Source organism: Haemaphysalis longicornis, unplaced genomic scaffold (genome assembly GCF_048455015.1).
Source record: "Haemaphysalis longicornis isolate Haplotype H1 unplaced genomic scaffold, Haemaphysalis longicornis Haplotype H1 scaffold_28, whole genome shotgun sequence".
Classification (NCBI taxonomy): domain Eukaryota; kingdom Metazoa; phylum Arthropoda; class Arachnida; order Ixodida; family Ixodidae; genus Haemaphysalis; species Haemaphysalis longicornis.
Window position 1 is genome coordinate 1,658,952 of NW_027526329.1, and position 18,615 is coordinate 1,677,566.

Genomic DNA, 18,615 nt, shown 5'->3' on the forward strand with positions numbered 1-18,615 from the left:
CTTAACGAAGTTTACAGTGCACGGAACAACCAGAAACAAATGCCAGCATCGAGAAACTGTGAATAAGCAGACAGTGATCTGGATACGAATGGACGTCAATCTACACGGACACGTTGTTGTGCCCGGGGGCATGAGCAACCTTAAGGAGAAGCGTGTGAGCCAGCTGCGACTATTCGGATAATGTCAGCGGGCCGAGAAACTAAAACGGGCGAGAAAAGGTGCCTCTCGAAAACACTCGAAAACCGCAATTTATGAACACGGCCGCCAATATGAGCCCCGGCCCCCTCCAAGAACACGACGCGCCCCAGACTTCGATGTTTTATTCCTCAGAACACAGGTAGACACCAGACGTGACGCGAATGCTTATGGCTCCGTTGCACTCTCGCACGTGTACGTGCGCTCTCGCAGTGTGTCTCCTTACGACAGTGCACCGCATTAGACGTTTTGTTCCCGTGCTCTTATCTCCTGCTCTGTATATAACGTCCCTTTTTGTAGACAAAAATTTGAAATTTGTCTTATTTAGTCTTACACTCGTGCAACGTCCTAGCTTGCAGTACAGATACGTTTAGTAGTCGTGAGCGCAAATTGAGTACTCTGAGTAAAGATTGAGTGCTCATGAGTACTGATTGAGTCCTAATACTCGTGAGTACAGTAGAGTTTCGTAGGACTGAGTACAGATGAGTACGAGTACTCGTGAGTAGAAATTGACTATGAGTACAAGCGAGTACAGATTGAGTATAAGTACAAGTCAGTGCAGAAGAATTCAGTACAAGTACTCGTGAGGACAAACGAGTTTGAGTACAAGTGAGTACGGATATAAATGAGTATGTGATGAGGGAGTATGGTTAATTTTGAGAACGGAAGAGCTTTTTGAGTCCCAGTTTGAATTAGCACAACTTTCAGGATAAGAACTGTGATTCAGTTTTACTTCTTTTTGTCCTACCGACCTATGGGTATATATGGGAATGAACGAATGAATGAATTCGAATTTCACTGGCGCAGAAGCCAAATTTTAAGTAAATGCGCCAGACACAAGGTAGTATATTTTGAACAGATTACGGCAAAAGGCTCATGTAAAAATTATGTAAAGTATATATGGGAACAAAGTATGCGAGATTACATATGGGAGGGACCGTGGTGAGTTCTGGACTGACCTTAGCCATGAGAATAAGAAGTTGATTAACTAGAACAGGGCCTGAGCGGCCATCTGGAGAGATAAAATGATCAGAACCAAAACGAGTGCGGTGTGTTTTGTGACATAAGATGAAAGGCGTGGATGTCGTACTCGGCGATCTCACTTTTGTGCAGCGCCACGCTACACTTTATGAAATCTTTTATCGTCACCCTTGCGATGTAATAACGACAAATTGAAAGGAAAGATACCTCACCTCACCTAGGTGCGGGTACAGCGAGACAAACTTTGACCCCTCCATCGGACCACTTGGTCTGCCAATCAGCGCGCTGCGCGTCTCTGCAGGCAGCGATGCATCGCGCAAATGCCCGCACGGAGCGCCAGCGGTCGGCCGGAAGAGGCGCAAAGAAATACCGCTTGCCTTTCACGTGGTGGTGTGCACCTCCCTTGATTTTTTATTTTTGTTTTTTGGGACTAGGCTTCACAGTTATCACGTGACGCTCCCTCCGTAAGTATCTTTTCTCGATGCATAGCAACAATGACGGCAACGTTAGTTTTCAGACTCTAGCCAGTACCTACTGGTGGTGCACCCACAGCTAGAAAGAGATTATAAAGGTTCATTCGAACTCAATCTCGAAATCAAATCTCCAAATGACTCATTTTGCTTACCTTTGAGTTGTGACAATAGGTAATGGGATATTCCTTGTCACCCACGCTTCCGTATTCGTCGAACACGCCGTACCGGAAGTGAGCCCATTCGTGCACGAAGACGTACGCTGAAACATGCATTATGGAGTCAGGAGCAAGACTTCGCTGATCTCCGCCTATCAACACTTGGTTCTTTGGTTGAGAACAATATAAAAAAAGAACAAAAAAACAATGGAACGCTGCATTCTGATGCAGGTTCAGGTTTCTACCAGTGGGCCTTTGAGGATGAACTGAATAAAACTGGAAGAAGTTTGTGGCGTTCTTCTACGGCTGATTTTATGTCGCGTCGTCTGCGGCGGAATTCCTAGTTTTGTTCATTACTTGTTGCTTACAATATATCCACTTCAAGGGAGCTCTGATTCGTCCAGTGCGGACGAGAAGCAAGTGGCGCAAGGTTATAAAAGTGGGCAGCGCTTTCTTCGCAGTGGTACCGGTTAAAAGCCTTGCCAGCACACCTGTGTCACGTCTCGAATCTGAAGTTGAAAGGGACATTTTTGTAACGGCCACAACACACAATTCAGATTCTCTGTGTTTCAGCAGCGTAGTGCACAATACGATTTAAGACGCAGTCCTTGCGAATACAGATTGAAGTTTGAAGTTTGAGTTTATTTTGGTTATGATTCAATATATTTTCTTCCCTTCTCAAAGAAGCACTCCAGGAGCTTGTATGCGGACGGGGCAGCCCAGTGGTCACACGGAAATTAATCACCGAATCAGCTTACAACAACAGACACAAAGCAAATTAGAGTGCAATTGAATAAAAAAACTGTACATGGACTATTCACGAAAACAAAATAAAAGCTGTAATGCAACTATATTACGAAGAAAAAGCGCATACATATCGAAGCATAAGGGACACGTGGATATGTTTAACGCCATGATTTTTCATGATTGTCAACCGAGAAGAGAGCACCCGCAAAACTACAGGCAACACAGTGCACAGCAGTTGATATACATTACATAGTGACAAAACACTGCTCTATGATTGTACCAAATCATTTTTACGTTTTTTTTAAGTTCACTAGCTGAAGCTACTGTAGAATCTGCAAAACAGTTAATAAAATAAAAAGGTACATAGAAGGCTCGTCTTTTTTAGCATACCCTGTGCAAACTGTAGCTATGATAGATGATCCTAAATGATGGAGGTCCCGAGTTTTGTATTGTATTTTGTGAGCAAAGTAGCCACCAGACGATTTTTTACGGTGATCATGGAGTGACTACACCGTGTATCACCAGTAGCTGCCGTACTGCATGTTGATCCATAAGCAAGGTTTCTTGCTATTTTACGAATATTGTTATTTAAAATATTTAATTTCGCTTTTGAAGCCCACCCGTAGACCATTACCCCGCACCTCAAAATCCATTCACCCGAAGATTTGGACAGCACGTTTCGTCAACGGACGTCACAAACCGTTCTTTATTTATAAATAACACCACAAAGTGCGCTCAGTGTTCGTGCAACATGCTCAATATCACGGATAAAGAAAAATTTATCATCGATGAAAAGACCTAAATTTTTTACTTCCGTGAGATAATTGAGGGATTGGCATGTACATTTTTCGCAAGGATATCCATGAAGAAACAGTTCAAACGAAGAATCAATTGTTCTGCATGGGCTGTGAAAACAAGTGAACTGCGTTTTATCACGAGTTAAAAACTATACTTTCTATGGAACAATGCAATTAATTTAGAGATGTCCTATAGCAATACGTTGATTCAATCCAATTAACTGTGACCAATAAAAGTGCCATATCATCTGCGTACTTGACTATTTTAGAATGTAAAGATTACTGAGCAAGACCGCTAATATAAAAAGTAAACAATAAAAGTCCTGAAATTGAACCTTGTGGATCACCAGACTTCAATGGTAAAGAGTCACTATTGGTGTCATTAATCCTCACAATCTGGTATCATTCCTTGAGGTAGCTTGAAAATAGCTGTGCATGTACCCCGTGAAATCCTAAACAAGATAACTTATTTATTACAAAGTATTGTCTTTTGTGTTGAATGCGTTTTGTAAATCTAAAACAGGCCGTCCACATCCTTATTATTATTTTTGATTCCCTCATTTATAGGCTCAACGGTCTTCAAGTAGTGTAGTTTTACTTTTCATTAGAATAAGTCATCCTTTTATAAATATTCTTTTCCTAGAAACACCTCATGGCAGGTAATATTGCAATGGGCCAATAATGATGAAACATATGAATGGTGCTTTTTAATACACCTCAATAACGTAATTATAAACTTTGACAAGAGTGTGTGAAAATAGCGTACACGTTGGCAGCTGTGCAGAATGACTCCGAAGATACGTAATCGCGAGGACCAACCAGAAGAAGACAACGCAGCATCCGATGGCCTTATGGATAAGACTTTTAATCTTACACGGCAGGGATCGAGTATAGTGGTCAACTGGAAACATTCAGCTCGGAATTGTTAATTCATTCTAGTAAGCCGCGACTTGCTTGCCAATAAATAGAGACGATATTATTGCATGAAATTATGCGCTTCACGACTTTGTACGGATCTAGTTCTACGATTTTATCTGCCACTGTGCGCATCAAAGGTTTCATGTCCTGCTTTACACTAAAGTTATACGTGAATTATGATAAGTGCTAATTGCCCTAAGGTGTTTTCCCGGAATAAGGACTGAGCTCGAACACAATGCTTGTAGCTCAGGGCAGGCATGCGCCTGAGTGGTCCATCTTGTCACAACCCTGTTTCGTGTTGCTAAACAAGGCGGGAAAACGGTAAATATTTGCCCGCAGATTTTTCCAACTTTTCCTTTGGCATGAGACTCTTTTCAAACACGTTTCATGGAACCAAGATGTACTGGGGTTACGTAGCCGCATAACACACCTGTCAAATTTTACTGTTCGGAGCAGATAATATAGAAATCACTCAAAATGGTTAACTGCGCCGGCATTTCTTCGATAATATGACAAGACATCCTCCGTACGTCTCTCAATTCGTAAGTGGAAATTTCCAAGGTGCTCGTGGGAAACATAGTGGCTCAACTGTGAAGAAAAGTGACACACTTGTCATGACTACCAGTGCACGATAGACACAACGACGCAGAGCCACACGACGGGACAAGCACTCCTTTCGTGGTTCTCCTATCGGGCGATTTCCGTTGTGCGAATTGTCCGAACAAGTCTGCACCAAATCGCCCAACACTGTGTTTTACTAAAGTGAAGCACTTTCTTGGAAGCAGGGCGACAAATTAAGACATTACCACTGAAGAAAAATACGCCTTCACGCTTTATGCAGCCGAATTTGTTTTTAAAGCAAAGCTTTCTACTTCTCCAGCCAACGGTTGTTTCGTGGCGTGCGGGACACAATAAACTCCCGGCGCGGCGGCGTCAGCAGCGTCGGGATGGGTGGCCGGGAGGGGGGGGGGGCGGGGTTCACCCACAAAGCAGTGTAGATGGCGCGGCGATAGGGTGCTATATCCAGCATTCCCCCCGCAAAGCTGCCTTCTCGCACCGGCGGACGCGTTGGAGAGACAGATTTGTATTCTGTTTAGCGGCGGTTGTTTTTGGCCTGTTCTGGCGTGCTTCGCTTCCATTGCGCGCTTCCTTCGCATGGCTTGATTAACTTGTCCGAAAGCACCTCCTGGGTAACCCGGACCCGACAGAATTAACTGTTCGTAAGGCAAAGATACGTGAAGGACTTGTTTTAAGGGCGGGAAAACGAAATTCAGACGTCACACACCGACATTTGGCCGCTAGAGAAAAGCTACCTTTTGAGCACTGCTCGCCACAAATGGAACTTCGTTTTCTGAATTGGGTACTAGGAATTCGGTTGTGTTTTAACAAGTGTTACAAAAGGCGAAAGGAGCAAATGGTTCTGATCAATAGCGATTGTAAACGTTCCCTTAGCTTTATCGCAATTATCAAAATTACTAAACTACCTAGTTTAAATAGGTAGAAATGGGAATCACTAAATTCACATGCCGAATTTTTTTTTGCCTGCGCTTTTGTCCCGCGGTGGTGTCGCCCTTAGCTAGCACATCAGGATGGGTACGTTCCGCTGTCTCACCCTTCGAAAGACACGCCTCACCTTTTTATTTCTGCCAACCTCGGCCGGGCTACAGCGGCGGCATCGCCCGCCGCACTAGCCCGGCCGTGGCTGACGCTCCTGCGTTCGGGACGCCGCCCCCACGAATTCCAGGTAACGGCTAGCAGAATCTCTGTTTCGGCTCTTTGTAGGGCCACATGTGTTAGTTCAAGTGATGTCGCATGGGCAACTGTTGTGGGTGCCATTTAAAGATATGCTTTCCAACGACCTTCACAGCGTGGATTGGGGACCTTGTTTTTATGCCGTTTTGGTTTTCATTGTCATCGTAAATTTGCCTGCAGCGAAATGTCTTTCAAAACCTTTCTGTTTGTAAGGTTTTGCCAAAACCACACAACTGACCCTGACAAACGTGCAAACGCTGCGAAAGGGGCTCGAACATCTGGGATAGCGCTGTTTTCCCTCACTGAAAATGCCCTTTTCTTGACAGGAATAATATATGGTTGCATCACGTAGCAGGCGTCGGTTGGAAGGAGTGACGAGTTTGGTTTTGCCATCGATATCTGTGTGATCAGCCAATGAGTATTATCCTACCTCTGTGTAATGTTGCTGTTAGACAAAGCATCGACAAAAAATGTGAAAACTGCAAGGATTGAATGCGGTACAAACAATCGTGTATGCCGTCTTTTCTTTGTTTGCACAGTGCTTCAATCCAAAGAACTGCAGAGGATGGCAGAAGCAGCCACGACAACGCAAAATTAAAATTGTGATGACTTTCAAGAACTGCTGCAGTGAGTCACGGCCAGTGTCCCGCTCTTGCGCTCCAAAGGTATGAATTAAGTAATAGGGTCCTGTGGCGAAAGCTCATAGCAGGCACGGGTCATTAGTAGGAAAGGCGGGAAGGCAAATTAGAAAACTGAGACTACCGGACCACTTTGTCGAAGGAATATTGGCCGTGTATGGGTTCCTACCGCTGGTATGGCGGCCACACCGGCACCTGAACAACTAGCGCCACCGCCGACAACTGCCGGCATTTTACGGATGTTGGTGACATCGCCATCGCGCTGTCAACGCACTGGTCGCGCCACTGTGCTGTGCGTGATTGCTCAAAAAAGCGTGCTCGTTTTACCAGTTTTAGAAAGATGGAAAATATTGGCACTATTTTTATTAGAAAAGCACAAAATGTGGTCTCCAGCTACGTAACCACGCCGCCAACGATGTTTACTGCGTCCGGGGAAGAGCTACCGAGCGCACCGCAAGCTCGCCGATGTTTCCAGCAAAGGCGCTGGCTATATAACAGGTGTGGGCTACGACTTATAGTCAAAGGCGGGTACACAGAACGGTTGTGAGTTCTGTTGTTAACACCAGGCTTAATATTAAGATTTCAGCGATTGCAAGTCGAAGCAAGCTGCTTGTGTCAGGCCGGGTGCCACGGCCTGGGTAACCATGCAAGCTCATGCAAGGACCAGATTCGTCAACACGTCACCGTGAACGCCGCGAAGCAACTTCCCACATTTACCACCGATGTTCCCTCTGTCAGAGTCAGTGAAATGTTCGTCGGATGGAGTCGGCCGTGACCTATGCTTCAAAGCAAGCCGCCGTTGCCTCGGGGGGGAAAATGTCAGCAGAAATGAGCATTATAACATAGAAGAGAAATCAACCATGTCGAATTTCAAAACACAAGCGAAACGTCACACTAAAATACCTGGGTAGGCGTACGCTCAGTAAGAAAAAAAAACGCCAAGTGTTACTCCGCCTCATATTCCGTCGCACGCAGGGAATATTGCTGGGGTGTATGGTGGCGCGCTGTTGTTATCCCCGACGAATTTTGCGTTGCATGTGCGCACTTCATCGTGCACTAGCTGTCCGGTTCCAACCCACGCTTTTAGCGAGTGGGCCCAGGAACATCATCCCCGATACACAAAACAGCAAAACATGACAGAAGTCGATCGGCGTTGTTTACAGTGCACGTCGCATTCCGGGGATTCATCGCTGTCGACTTCGCGGTTCATTTCAAGGAAACTGAGAGTAATGATTTATTGGGAAGCCTGCTCGCGGCATTTTAGTAAATGTTGCGGGAGTCGCAGACCCAGTCATAAACAAAAATACCCATTACAAGCTCGGCTTTCTTGCAAATACTCCGCGCTCCCTGCACCACACCGGGGCTCTTTCGGGCTGACCGACATTTGATTATTGCCGGCGTGGCTGTTCGGTGGCGCTGCGGTCGCGCTTGGAACACCAGTGCACGGAGACTATAGGAACATTTTCATGTCGTATTACCAATGACGGTGGCCGGGCGCAGGTTTTTACTTGTGGTTACAATTGTCAGCCGAGATAATTTTGTTTCGTAGTATGATCAAAATTGCTGTCGAACAGGAATGCATTGGCACTGGTAAGTATCGCAGACGTGAAACCAGCGTCAAAAACGATTGAACAATTATGCATAAAAAAACCTGGAGACATAACAGGCACACTTCAACTATACCTAAAGGGCCACGATATTTGGCAATATATTTTCAACATGCACGCGAAAGCGTTATTTGGGCACCATTCCATGATTCCGGCGTGACCCCTAGCGGTACCCGGAAATCATACACCGGCGGAAAGAGCGGCAAATATTCTAGGGTACACACTGGATGTAAGGCCTAATAATTCGTCTGAAATCTTACATGCACCTGCACCACTATACTATACAGCAAAACCTGCACCAAAAGCTATGCACGCTATAAGTTTCCCATTGATATACACACGTCAGGCTGAAAGTTAACGCTGCCGACATTTAAGCATCCGCCTGACCGGGCTGACTGGCGAAGTTACCGAGCAAAGGTAAAAAAGGCAAGGAAGAAAATACGCTCAGAAAACGAAAGCATGTGCTGGGTATGCGGTGGACGCTGGGCCCAAGGTTTTGCTTTGGGAACTTACGTCCTCAGCTGGTACCCACTGCTTGACAATGGACTCCATGTTAGTTTTGCCAGTCGTTAGGCCTAAAGCGTGTCCTACAAAATGTTAAAGGGGCACTGACACAAAAATTTTGCATCTTGTTTTTTTTGTTGCGATAATTAGCTAGTGACCTACTTATAGCCTGTAGAAACCTCATTTGCTTCAGCGTGCGACGGTTGTTTAATTAGAGGCATTTTCAATGCAGCCAGTCGCTGTTTCGGTTTCAGCGAGTGCCGCGAAAAGATTGATTTTCTGGATTTCGTTGAACAAAGCTGACCACGTGACCATCGGAGGGATATCACAGAGGAGAGCCGCCGTAGCACTGTCGAATCCGCATTGACGGCAGTTTCTGCGATTTTCCCCACGTACTGATCTCGTGAGGCGCTTAATTAAAATGCGACCGTGGATGTCACGCAGGAGCTGCGAGTGCAAATGCTACCGCGAATAAAGAACGACGCGCGACGCTCGAGACGGTGGGTGGCAAGACGCCCGCTGGGAGCAGCCGGCCGGTCTGCTACAGGTCCCCCTACAGATGTGTTCGGCTTAGCACTGCGGCTGATATTCGAGTGCCGCTGTCGTAAGCGGTGCAGATGCCAATTTTTAATGCAACCCGCCATCGCATCATTAACTCCTTTCTCAAGTAAGCCACCATGGTCGGGACTTGGGGACAATTTCGTGCAGCGGTAACAAGCTATCACTCGAGCTACATGCGCCGGCCTGGGCCACTTCGAGGCCGTAGCCGCCGCCTGCACAGCGACCGTGCGGCTAGCTCAGTGGGCTTTTCGTACCTCCGGCGCGTTTTCGCATCCAATGGTAATAAACAGTAATAGAAACAGAGTGCCTGGAATCGCTGTAGAACTTTGGTCGCGGCCAGCTACCCGATGAGCTGACGAAATCACGGCGCCTCCGCCGCCAACGATCGGGTCGTTCGTTCTCGAGAGCAGAAGCTCCGCCCTCCGGCCCTCCGATTGGAGCGGTGAGCGGGGCGAGCCGGCGAAAAACGCCGGCAGTGCGGAAGCGGCAAACACAAACTCGTGACGCGTTTGGATGTTGTTTATTTACACAATATTCTCGGGATGTCGATTTGGCGTGTTCCTCTGCTGGCTGCTCGGTTGCGTTTCGCACACTTTAAAATTGATTTTAAATATTCTCTAGGCTGTATTCGCCTCTGATATATTGCAGATGATGTATATGTGTTCCCACCAATCTATCTCCGAAGTTATCTCGCCTTCAAAATTTTGTCTCAGTGCCTCTTCAAGCCTAAACAAGGTGGCTCATTGGGGTTCCGAGTCACAGTAAAGGGGTTGGGGGACGTAAGACACCAAGAAAAAGGGCATGATTGGGCTTACGTGCGAAGTTGTAAAATGGACTTAAGCGCAGCTGCTCTATTGAGCTTTTCTTGTAAAGGAAAAGTCCGCGAAAATTGAAAAATAAAACAACCAAAGCACATAAGCAAACTTCCTTTGGCACGCCAAATAAAGATAGAATACCGTGGTCGAGAACTGAATTAAAACAAAAACGTCGAATCCACAAAGCGCAAGAAATTGCAACTTGCCTGGGGGTACCGTGGACCGTGCCGTCGCATTTTGTGTTTGGGCGAGGAATCCTGGTGTAAGCTGGATAAAATGACCGGGATGGCCGCAACGGTTCGGATTTGATGTGAACGGCTTGTCGCCGTGGCCTTTCACGGGCATCTCGATGCGTACGTCGCTCTTCTGGTATATACTCTCCGACAATTCCTCTGCGCTGGCCCTCTTTGGCCACGTGTGAGGTAGCTCGATGCTCACTTCCTTGAAGTACACTCGTCCATTGGTGGCTTGGTGAAGGAACTGAGACGATGATCGGAAAAGGGCCTGCACGTTTTGCAAATATTTGAAACCTAGAGCCCGGTTTAATCTCGCACTTTAAATTATGGTTCGCTACATGAAACCAAACAGTTTTAACTAAGAGTAGTAGGTGCATGCCAGGATAGTACAGCACTAAGACACAGGGTCTGTCTTGTCCTTGAATGCCCCGTCATGCCACCTTGATAAGTGCCGAAAGCCTTTTAGCAGCTCAAACAAAGAATCGCGACAACGCCGCTCGCTTACTGGCCAATAAAGCGAGCTTTGTTAACCTCCCAGCACGTTTTAAAGCCGGTAGTGGCAACAACATAAAGCTCTGCAAACTTGAATAACTAAAACTGTCAGTTTTCATCCGCACTGTATTGCAAGTATGAACATTTTCGTGGTATATTTGGATCCCTGTCTTTATTTGTAGTTACACCTGTCGATTGACCGTTGCAACAATTTTGAGGCTTTCCACCCAATTTTGTGGGATTTTGGGAACTGCGGGACGCAGTAGCAGTGGCACAAATCTGCTCTATGAACTACGACCCAGCCTGTGAACATTCTGAAGATATACTAATGCTTTGACTGCATTTACAGTGCTACTAACGGAAGAATGTTTCATTTGCTGCAACATACAAAGACAGATTACCTTGGTGGGGGGAGCAGAAAGGGGGCACCAAAAACTGGTTAGGCGTTCTCTGCTCTATTGCATGGTCTTTCTGCAAGTTTATTGGGTGCACACTTATTTCATAATTGTACGTTTCATCTGCCTTTTGAATAGTTCATTTATAAACGCAATAGTGTTATTTGGTTCATTTTTCGGTTTCCCTTGTGTATGTTAGCCTCCCGCTATCAGCCATGCTCATGGAGCATCCGCGTAAATTCGTCATCGCTGCCACCCGTAAGGAGAGGCGGCGGACGTGTCTTATCCAGGTCCTGCTTCTTTACTGAATTTCGGTGGTAATTGGGCAAACTAAACACTGAAACCCTCACCAAATCAAAAAGATGCCTATCCGATCACCACCACTGCAAAAGTGTTTCCAGTGAGTGGATTTTACAGAGTTTACGGCACTTTTTGTGAAAACCATGCCGAAGCGGGGCTAGGCCTAGCCGGCAAACCCCAGTTGCGGAGCAGAAAAGGTGGCTATTGACATGCTGGAAACCTACGGCAACATAAAAATTGTTGAAGGAGAGATTCCGCGTCCCCGGATGGAAGCAGCAAATGCGTAAAAACGAGGGCGAATTTGAAGAAAATGGTAGAGCGGCTTCGACAATCAGCTTCGGAAGGGACCAGCCGCGCCGCAACAGCAACCGCACGGGCGCACTCAAACGCCTAACGACCGAAGCCAGACTCCGAAAACCACTGAGGACCATTTCCGAGCCATCGTCGACCCGAGGGATGGAATCGACGTAAAGAAGATGGACAAAATGACCTTCATGAACACTATCGCCATGGTCACCGGCGTATCGTACGAGCAAGGGAAGCACGACATTTACGGGCAGAACATTTACAAAATATCGACGCCAGGGATGGAGAACGCCAAGGCGCACGCACAGCTGAAGCAACTGCAGATTGGAGGAAAGCCTTATGCAGCGGCGTTATACCTGGCCGCCCAGAAAAATTCATGCAAAGAAGCCTTCGGAGGAGTGGGCCTAATGTACACGGACAAAGACATCGAGAAAATGTTCGTGAAAGAGAAGAACCCCACCATATTGGATGCTAAAAGAATCAAGAACTCGAACACGGTGGCCCTGGTAATCAATGTAATGAAGGTGCCAAGATATGTGTTGATGGGCAACTGCCTGGGCAGTGCTCGCTATTCCGAAGACAACACGACGTATGCTGCGCGATGGGAAAAGCGGGCCAGCGGGCCGATGTGTGTATCAACCCCATAGGTAAAGCGTGCAAGCACTGCGGTACGCAAAACCCGCGGGAACACCACCAAACCACACCGATATGTAGCCGGAGTGGAGGGGCCGCCGGCAGGTCAGCTGGTAGCAGCGCCATCAGAGAGATCCACGTGCCCAGGTGTTCAAAGGGGAAACAAAACAAAGGAGAGACCGCTCTGAGATGCCGCATAGCTTGGGCTGAGGCGCTCGCGTTGGGGCTGAGACGACGCAGCCCCAGCGCGAGCGCCGCAGCTGGCCCTGGAAGACGACGCTCGCCGTCGTGCCAACCCGCGGGCGAGCCGCTCAAAATCCAAGTGCCGCCGCAGCTCCGTGCACTGGACGAGCCCCACTGGAGGAGCCCCAGCGGCCCCGTTACCAGCCGACCAACCGCTCGGAAGACTGGAGAGGCAAGGCCACAGCTGAAGGACCCCGCCCGGGATAAGGAAACTAGGGACAACAGGACCGCCGCCGACCGAGCAGCAAATGCCAAAGCGGACAATCCACCCAGGGTCAGGGAGGGGGAAAAGGTAACGCATGCCAGCGATCACACGTAAACAAACCGAAGAACGCGGAGATTACGGTAGAGACAGGAAAGTCGCTAGACGCCAATCAAACAATAGTGAGAGAGAAGAGAAAGAAGTGGAATCCTGCACGGAGATCCCAGCAAAAATTAAGAGATGACGTGACAAAATTGAGGATACAATCACGAAACAAGAGGGAGATACCAGTACTTCACAGACGTCAAACAAGAATAGAGGGCGCTATGGCAAATTACAACCTCAGATTCAGAGAGGAATCTAGACACACGGAACATAGGGGCATCACCGATCACACGTACAATGGCACGCAAAACTAAGGAGTTCAATATATGTCAGTGGAATTGTGCGAGCTTTAGGCAAAGAAGAGAGGTGCTCAAGCAATACATACAAGCACAGAAGAAGAAACCACAGGTGATCCTGCTCCAGGAAACGCTAGCGGACAAATGCAATTTCCCGGTATACAGAACGGCCAGCAGACGTGAGCAATAGCTACGCTAATCAACAAGCAATGTTCCTACGCTGAACATCATATTCAGCTGAGTAGCAAGAAATTAGAAGCCCTCTTATTTAAGTAATCCAAAATCGAGAATGAAATGCCAGACTATACATTGTCAACATATACAGCCCACTCTCGGACTACAAGCAGACCATTGCGGAGGTACTACACAAGGTAGTGGCAGTAGCCAGAGACGGCCCGCTAATCGTCACCGGCGACTTCAACGCGTAGCACGAAGCCTGGGGCTATTCGAGACAGACCAACCTGAGGAAGAGAACGGGAATTCTACAGGCCACGATCAACCACTCTGAGAGTAACACTGACCCCACCTTTCCCACTAGGCTAGCTAATTTGGTAGAGAGCAACACGACCCTGTACTCAACATTTCTCCGGAACAGCCGGAATTCCCCATAGAAAGGAATATACCATTGAAAGGGATACGGAATATGGAATACTGAATACGGAATACTGAATACGGAATACAGAATACTGAATACAGAATACGGAATACAGAATACGGAATAAGGAATACGGAATACCCCATTGAAAGGTTAACCTGCAGGAGAATCAGGGCATTGACAACATAATACTCCAATCATGGATAGAACTAGTAACTAACAACCCGGGTATTAGGACGTTCAAGATCATAGACGAGTACGCCTTCAGAAAAAGACGCAAGAATGACGAGCGGGACGTCAATACTCTCACCGAACTCATCACGATCATTAAAAACGACGTCAAAGCGGTCACTAAAGATATTGAATCCCCGGCGAAGCAGGAAGCGATGAAAAATAAGTTAGCGCACCGGCTAGAAGCCAAAGACGCGCTCAGAAAGAGGTGGAAAACGCAGAAGCTCACTAGCAAACTTCGCAAGCAAAGCGCGCTCGTCAACAAGCACATATAAGCGTACGCCAGGGACTTTAACAAGCACAAGTGGAATGAAATATGCACAGAACTGGACGGCCCTATGAGAGGGGAGGGGGAAATGGAATCTCCATAATCTTCTCACCGACGGAACGCAAACGAAGAGCAATGAACAGATATCGATCGACAGGACCCTACAACCACAGCGCGAGGAAGGACATACAGACGACGACATCCTACAAAAACTACCGAAAACCTATCTCTATCTTCGTACAACCGGAAAAGAGGACTACCTGGAGTACACGGGCGAACCTAACCGCGGATTGGACGAGCCGATTTTGAAACAAGAGGTCTGGGAGGCCCTGCAAAACCTAAATTGCAGATCGGCCCCTGGCCCCTGCTTGCCCACCAACAAGCTCTCGCACAACCTGGACGCTAAGTCAGTAAGAAGGCTGACGAAAGCGGTCAACTAGGCCTGGGAAACCGGAAACGTTGCTGATGAATTGAAAACGGCATCAGTGATACTTAACCCCACACCGGGCAAACCTTCGGGTCCCACCAACACGAGGCCCGTATCGCTTACGTCCTGCATTGGAAAAGTACTTCAGCACGTCGTACAAAACAGAACATCGGACTACATCGAGAACCACGACATCTTCAAGCACATCAAGCGGGTTTCCGTCGGCGTTATCGACACAAGACGTGATTGTAATGCTGCGTTACCAGATACTGAACCACTACTCCAAAGACGTGAGAGGCATCGTAGCACTCGACTTAAACAAGGCATTCGGCACTGTTAAGCACAAATTCATACTTTAGGCCATCTCAAATGAGAATCAAGCCAATCAATCTCCATTGAGAATTAAACAAAAATCAAGCTTTTAGGCGCCTATAGTAGGCCTGAAAAGTGCCAATTAGGCAAATGTGGGCGCTAAATACGGTCGTTTAGGCATATATAGACTCAATTAGTAGTTACTTAAGCATCATATTTGAGGGAAGATTTGTAACTTGCAGTGAAACCATCGGACAAATCGGGTGCTGTGGGAAAGTAATTTTGTATTCTTCGGAAAAAAATAGGCCACAGAGGATTTCCTTTTTTAAAATTTAAGCAATGTTCACGGTGATTTGAGGTTAAAAGAAACGCTTGAAAGCAACAAAAGATCACACCAATCTCAATGATTTGCTACTTGAAGCCCTACCTCCTTTCAGTCAATAATTATGTGCAAAAAGCCGCACTCAGGGTCCAGAAGAGTTGAAGGAGGTGTTTGAACATCAGGACACTTCATTACCTGAATAAATGTAGAATATCAGCATATTTTTTGCTGAGAACATTCGGCAGTTATTTTAGCACACGGCATCGAGAAATCCTACGTCAGACCGATTTAAGCGTCCTGTCTTTCGAAGATGGGGTTGGATCTGTCGTAGACCTCCCAAATAAGGTTATCCTTCTTAGACAGAGTTGCGCCAGAGCTATCAGCTCCTAAAATGCGTTCTGCTAAGAACGCGATATAAGCGAAGGAATCTGACATGTTATGCTAAAGCGTTGCGTTGTATAAATACTTCGGGCTGTGACGCTTTCGTCGACTGCAAAGCTGTTAATACCAACGTAATGTTTTTGTCGTGATTTTCTGCCCACAGCCGAGTTCTGAAAGATGTAACAGCGTGCTCTGGTGGAGGAGGTGCAATCGGTAACGGCCCCTTAAAGACAGAACTGCGCTTCGAAGAAATATCTTAACTGCAACATAATATTCGTTGACAGAGCAGAACGACCTTCTCAGCTCTACACAAGAACGATGAATACCATGGATGTAAAATGAAACAATATTTCCGTACAAAGCCCTCAGTCATTCTCTCCTGCAGAAGCAGATAATTAGAGACGCTGTGAAAATGACACCACTAAGTATGCACCATACACCGATTATCAACATTAGACACCAGGCAGGATTCTTTGGAACTAACTTTCTTAATGCTAGGTTTTAAAATGCCCTAAACATTACCTGGAAAACAGCGGATGACGGCTGTCAAGACGAGACTGTAAAGTGCTGTGATCCTCATGCCTATGCCCTCCGCTTCTCGTTTCTTCTTCGTGCTACACGTGCGTGCTGCATCTTTTCGGCCAGTGGTGTGCCCATGATTGGCGGCTGACAGTGAACGTGTTCGTGGCGACACCCTAAAAGTTTGGTGTTTCAGATTTGCCCCCGGTTTCCCCTCAGGGTGCGTCCTCGACCTTGTGCGGCACGTGAGTGGCTGTGTTCTCTCACTTTTCATTTGCTCTTTGTTGGTTGCATTAGCTTAATATTGGTCACATCGTCCGAAGTTCTCGCAGTTGGTTCGCGGACATATCCGAAGGACATAGAACAAAAGAATTCGTGCGGACAGGGGGTACGTGGCTAGGCTTGGCTGCGGTGTCACCGCGCACGGGCCTCTAGGGGCACGGCCGAGGTGGCAAGGTCCAGGGGGTGGTAACTCGTGCACTCTTCGCGCTTCTCGGCGTGTTTGGCACGGCGCGCGGATTTTTCTCGAAAATGGCGTGCGACAAACGCCCAGGTACGGGCTTCTGAAGCAAGTACAGTTCTTCTAGAAAATCGACTGAAAGAATTAAAAAAAGGCCTACATAACACAAAAAAGGCATTTTTGCGCGCTAAATAGCCCATTTATTCAAAATGGGGGTGCACTAAAAAAACTGTTCCCCTTCCCTTAGTTGGCGCTTATATGTAAAATGGGGTTGATACGAATTTTAAAAAATCGGCATTTTGCCTAAAGGTCGGTATTCTAGTCATGAGAATATCATTTCGAAATAACGAGTGCAGTGGAAACTGACGCCGGGATGTACAAATGTACCAGGCAGCCGTTGTTGCAGTTGACTGCTCTGGCAGTCTTTGTGACAGTATCACCCTATTACATGCAGCAACGAAGAAGCGCAACTTAAAGACATACTCTTGCCAATCCGACCAGCGGAAGTATTGACTAGAACCGTAAACCCCATTACAGATTGTCAAAAGGGTTTAGTTCGCTGCAGGAAGGATACCTAAGCCTTCCGTAAGATGCTCCCATCCACAAAGAAGAAAGTCAAGGCCCCCAGGACACCCAGGCACAACGGCTATGGAAGAGAACAACGCACCGAACGAAAGGCACCCGAACTCACCTACAGGGCTCTTTGCAACAACGACTACCGCAGCCTCGTTCCCGAAAAAACGTTATGAACGCCTCCTCAACATACGCCAAGGAACATTATCATTCGCCGTGCCGCAAGGGGTATGAATGCCGCTGAATCACAAGCTCTGTTGAGAATGGTGATGATGATGATGGTTAGAGTTTAATGGCGCAAGACCAACGAGGGCAAACAGCGCCAGAGAAAAAGTTATTTATGTAGACAAGTGATTACCACAAAAATGTAGCTATAAAAACGTGCAAACCGGACATGGTAAAATCAATTAAACAAAATGATGATGGCTGGTGTATAGGCCCAGATTTGGTTATGCGTAATAGAAAATGAGGTTTAAAACTTAACGCCTGACAAATAGTTAAACATGCGTTTCACGGAAACCATGGCATCGTCACCCAGAAAGAACGATAGATGTAGGGGAACATGTTGTCTGTAGAGTTCTCTGAAGTGTTTGTGTCGTGTTGTGTCGAGTGCCTTGCATTGAAAGAGTATGTGAACTACGATTAGGGCCTCTCCGCATCTGGTAGACTGGGGTCTAAAAGATCCCGTGAGCAGATAGGAGTGCGTGGCATGGGTGTGCCCTATCCGTAGCCTAGCCAAAGCGATTTCCGTGCGTCTTTTGTGTGTGTCAGTGGTGTATGGTCACAAGCATGGTTTATAACGTGTAACTTGTTGTCTGTCGGTTCATTCTAGTGTGTTTTCCATGCTCTGTGCAAGTGTTGTCTTATGTTTTTATTGAAGTCTGTATAGGGTACCGTTGGTATGTCTACAGTGTTCCCGAGAGCTGCAGCAGCGGCCCTCTCGTCTGCCAACTCGTTGCCAGCGATCCTAGAGTGTCCTGGGACCCAGCAGAAAGCAGCTCATGCTTTCGCACATAGCCCTACCTAATGGTGTTGAACACAAGATTAACTCTGTGGTTTTTGGGTGGCCTGTGCAATGATAGTGCGCGAACCACACTGAAGGAATCTGTATAGATGATGGAATTAGGAATTTGATTTTCAAGAATGTTTTGTACGATTAGTAAAATTCCATACGCT

The 18,615-nt window shown here is 46.9% G+C and overlaps 1 protein-coding gene across 1 annotated transcript in view; it reads right to left on the reverse strand.

The window, feature by feature from the left end:
* LOC144172965 (calcium-activated chloride channel regulator 3A-1-like) overlaps positions 1 to 18,615 on the reverse strand; it is a 133,290-nt gene that overhangs the window by 101,146 nt on the left and 13,529 nt on the right. Inside the window, exons 2-3 of the mRNA XM_077701558.1 lie at positions 10,350 to 10,647; positions 1,802 to 1,908 (exon numbers count right to left, since the gene is read on the reverse strand). Coding sequence (XP_077557684.1) covers positions 1,802 to 1,908; positions 10,350 to 10,647 — 405 coding nt within the window. The remainder of the gene's footprint in view (positions 1 to 1,801; positions 1,909 to 10,349; positions 10,648 to 18,615) is intronic.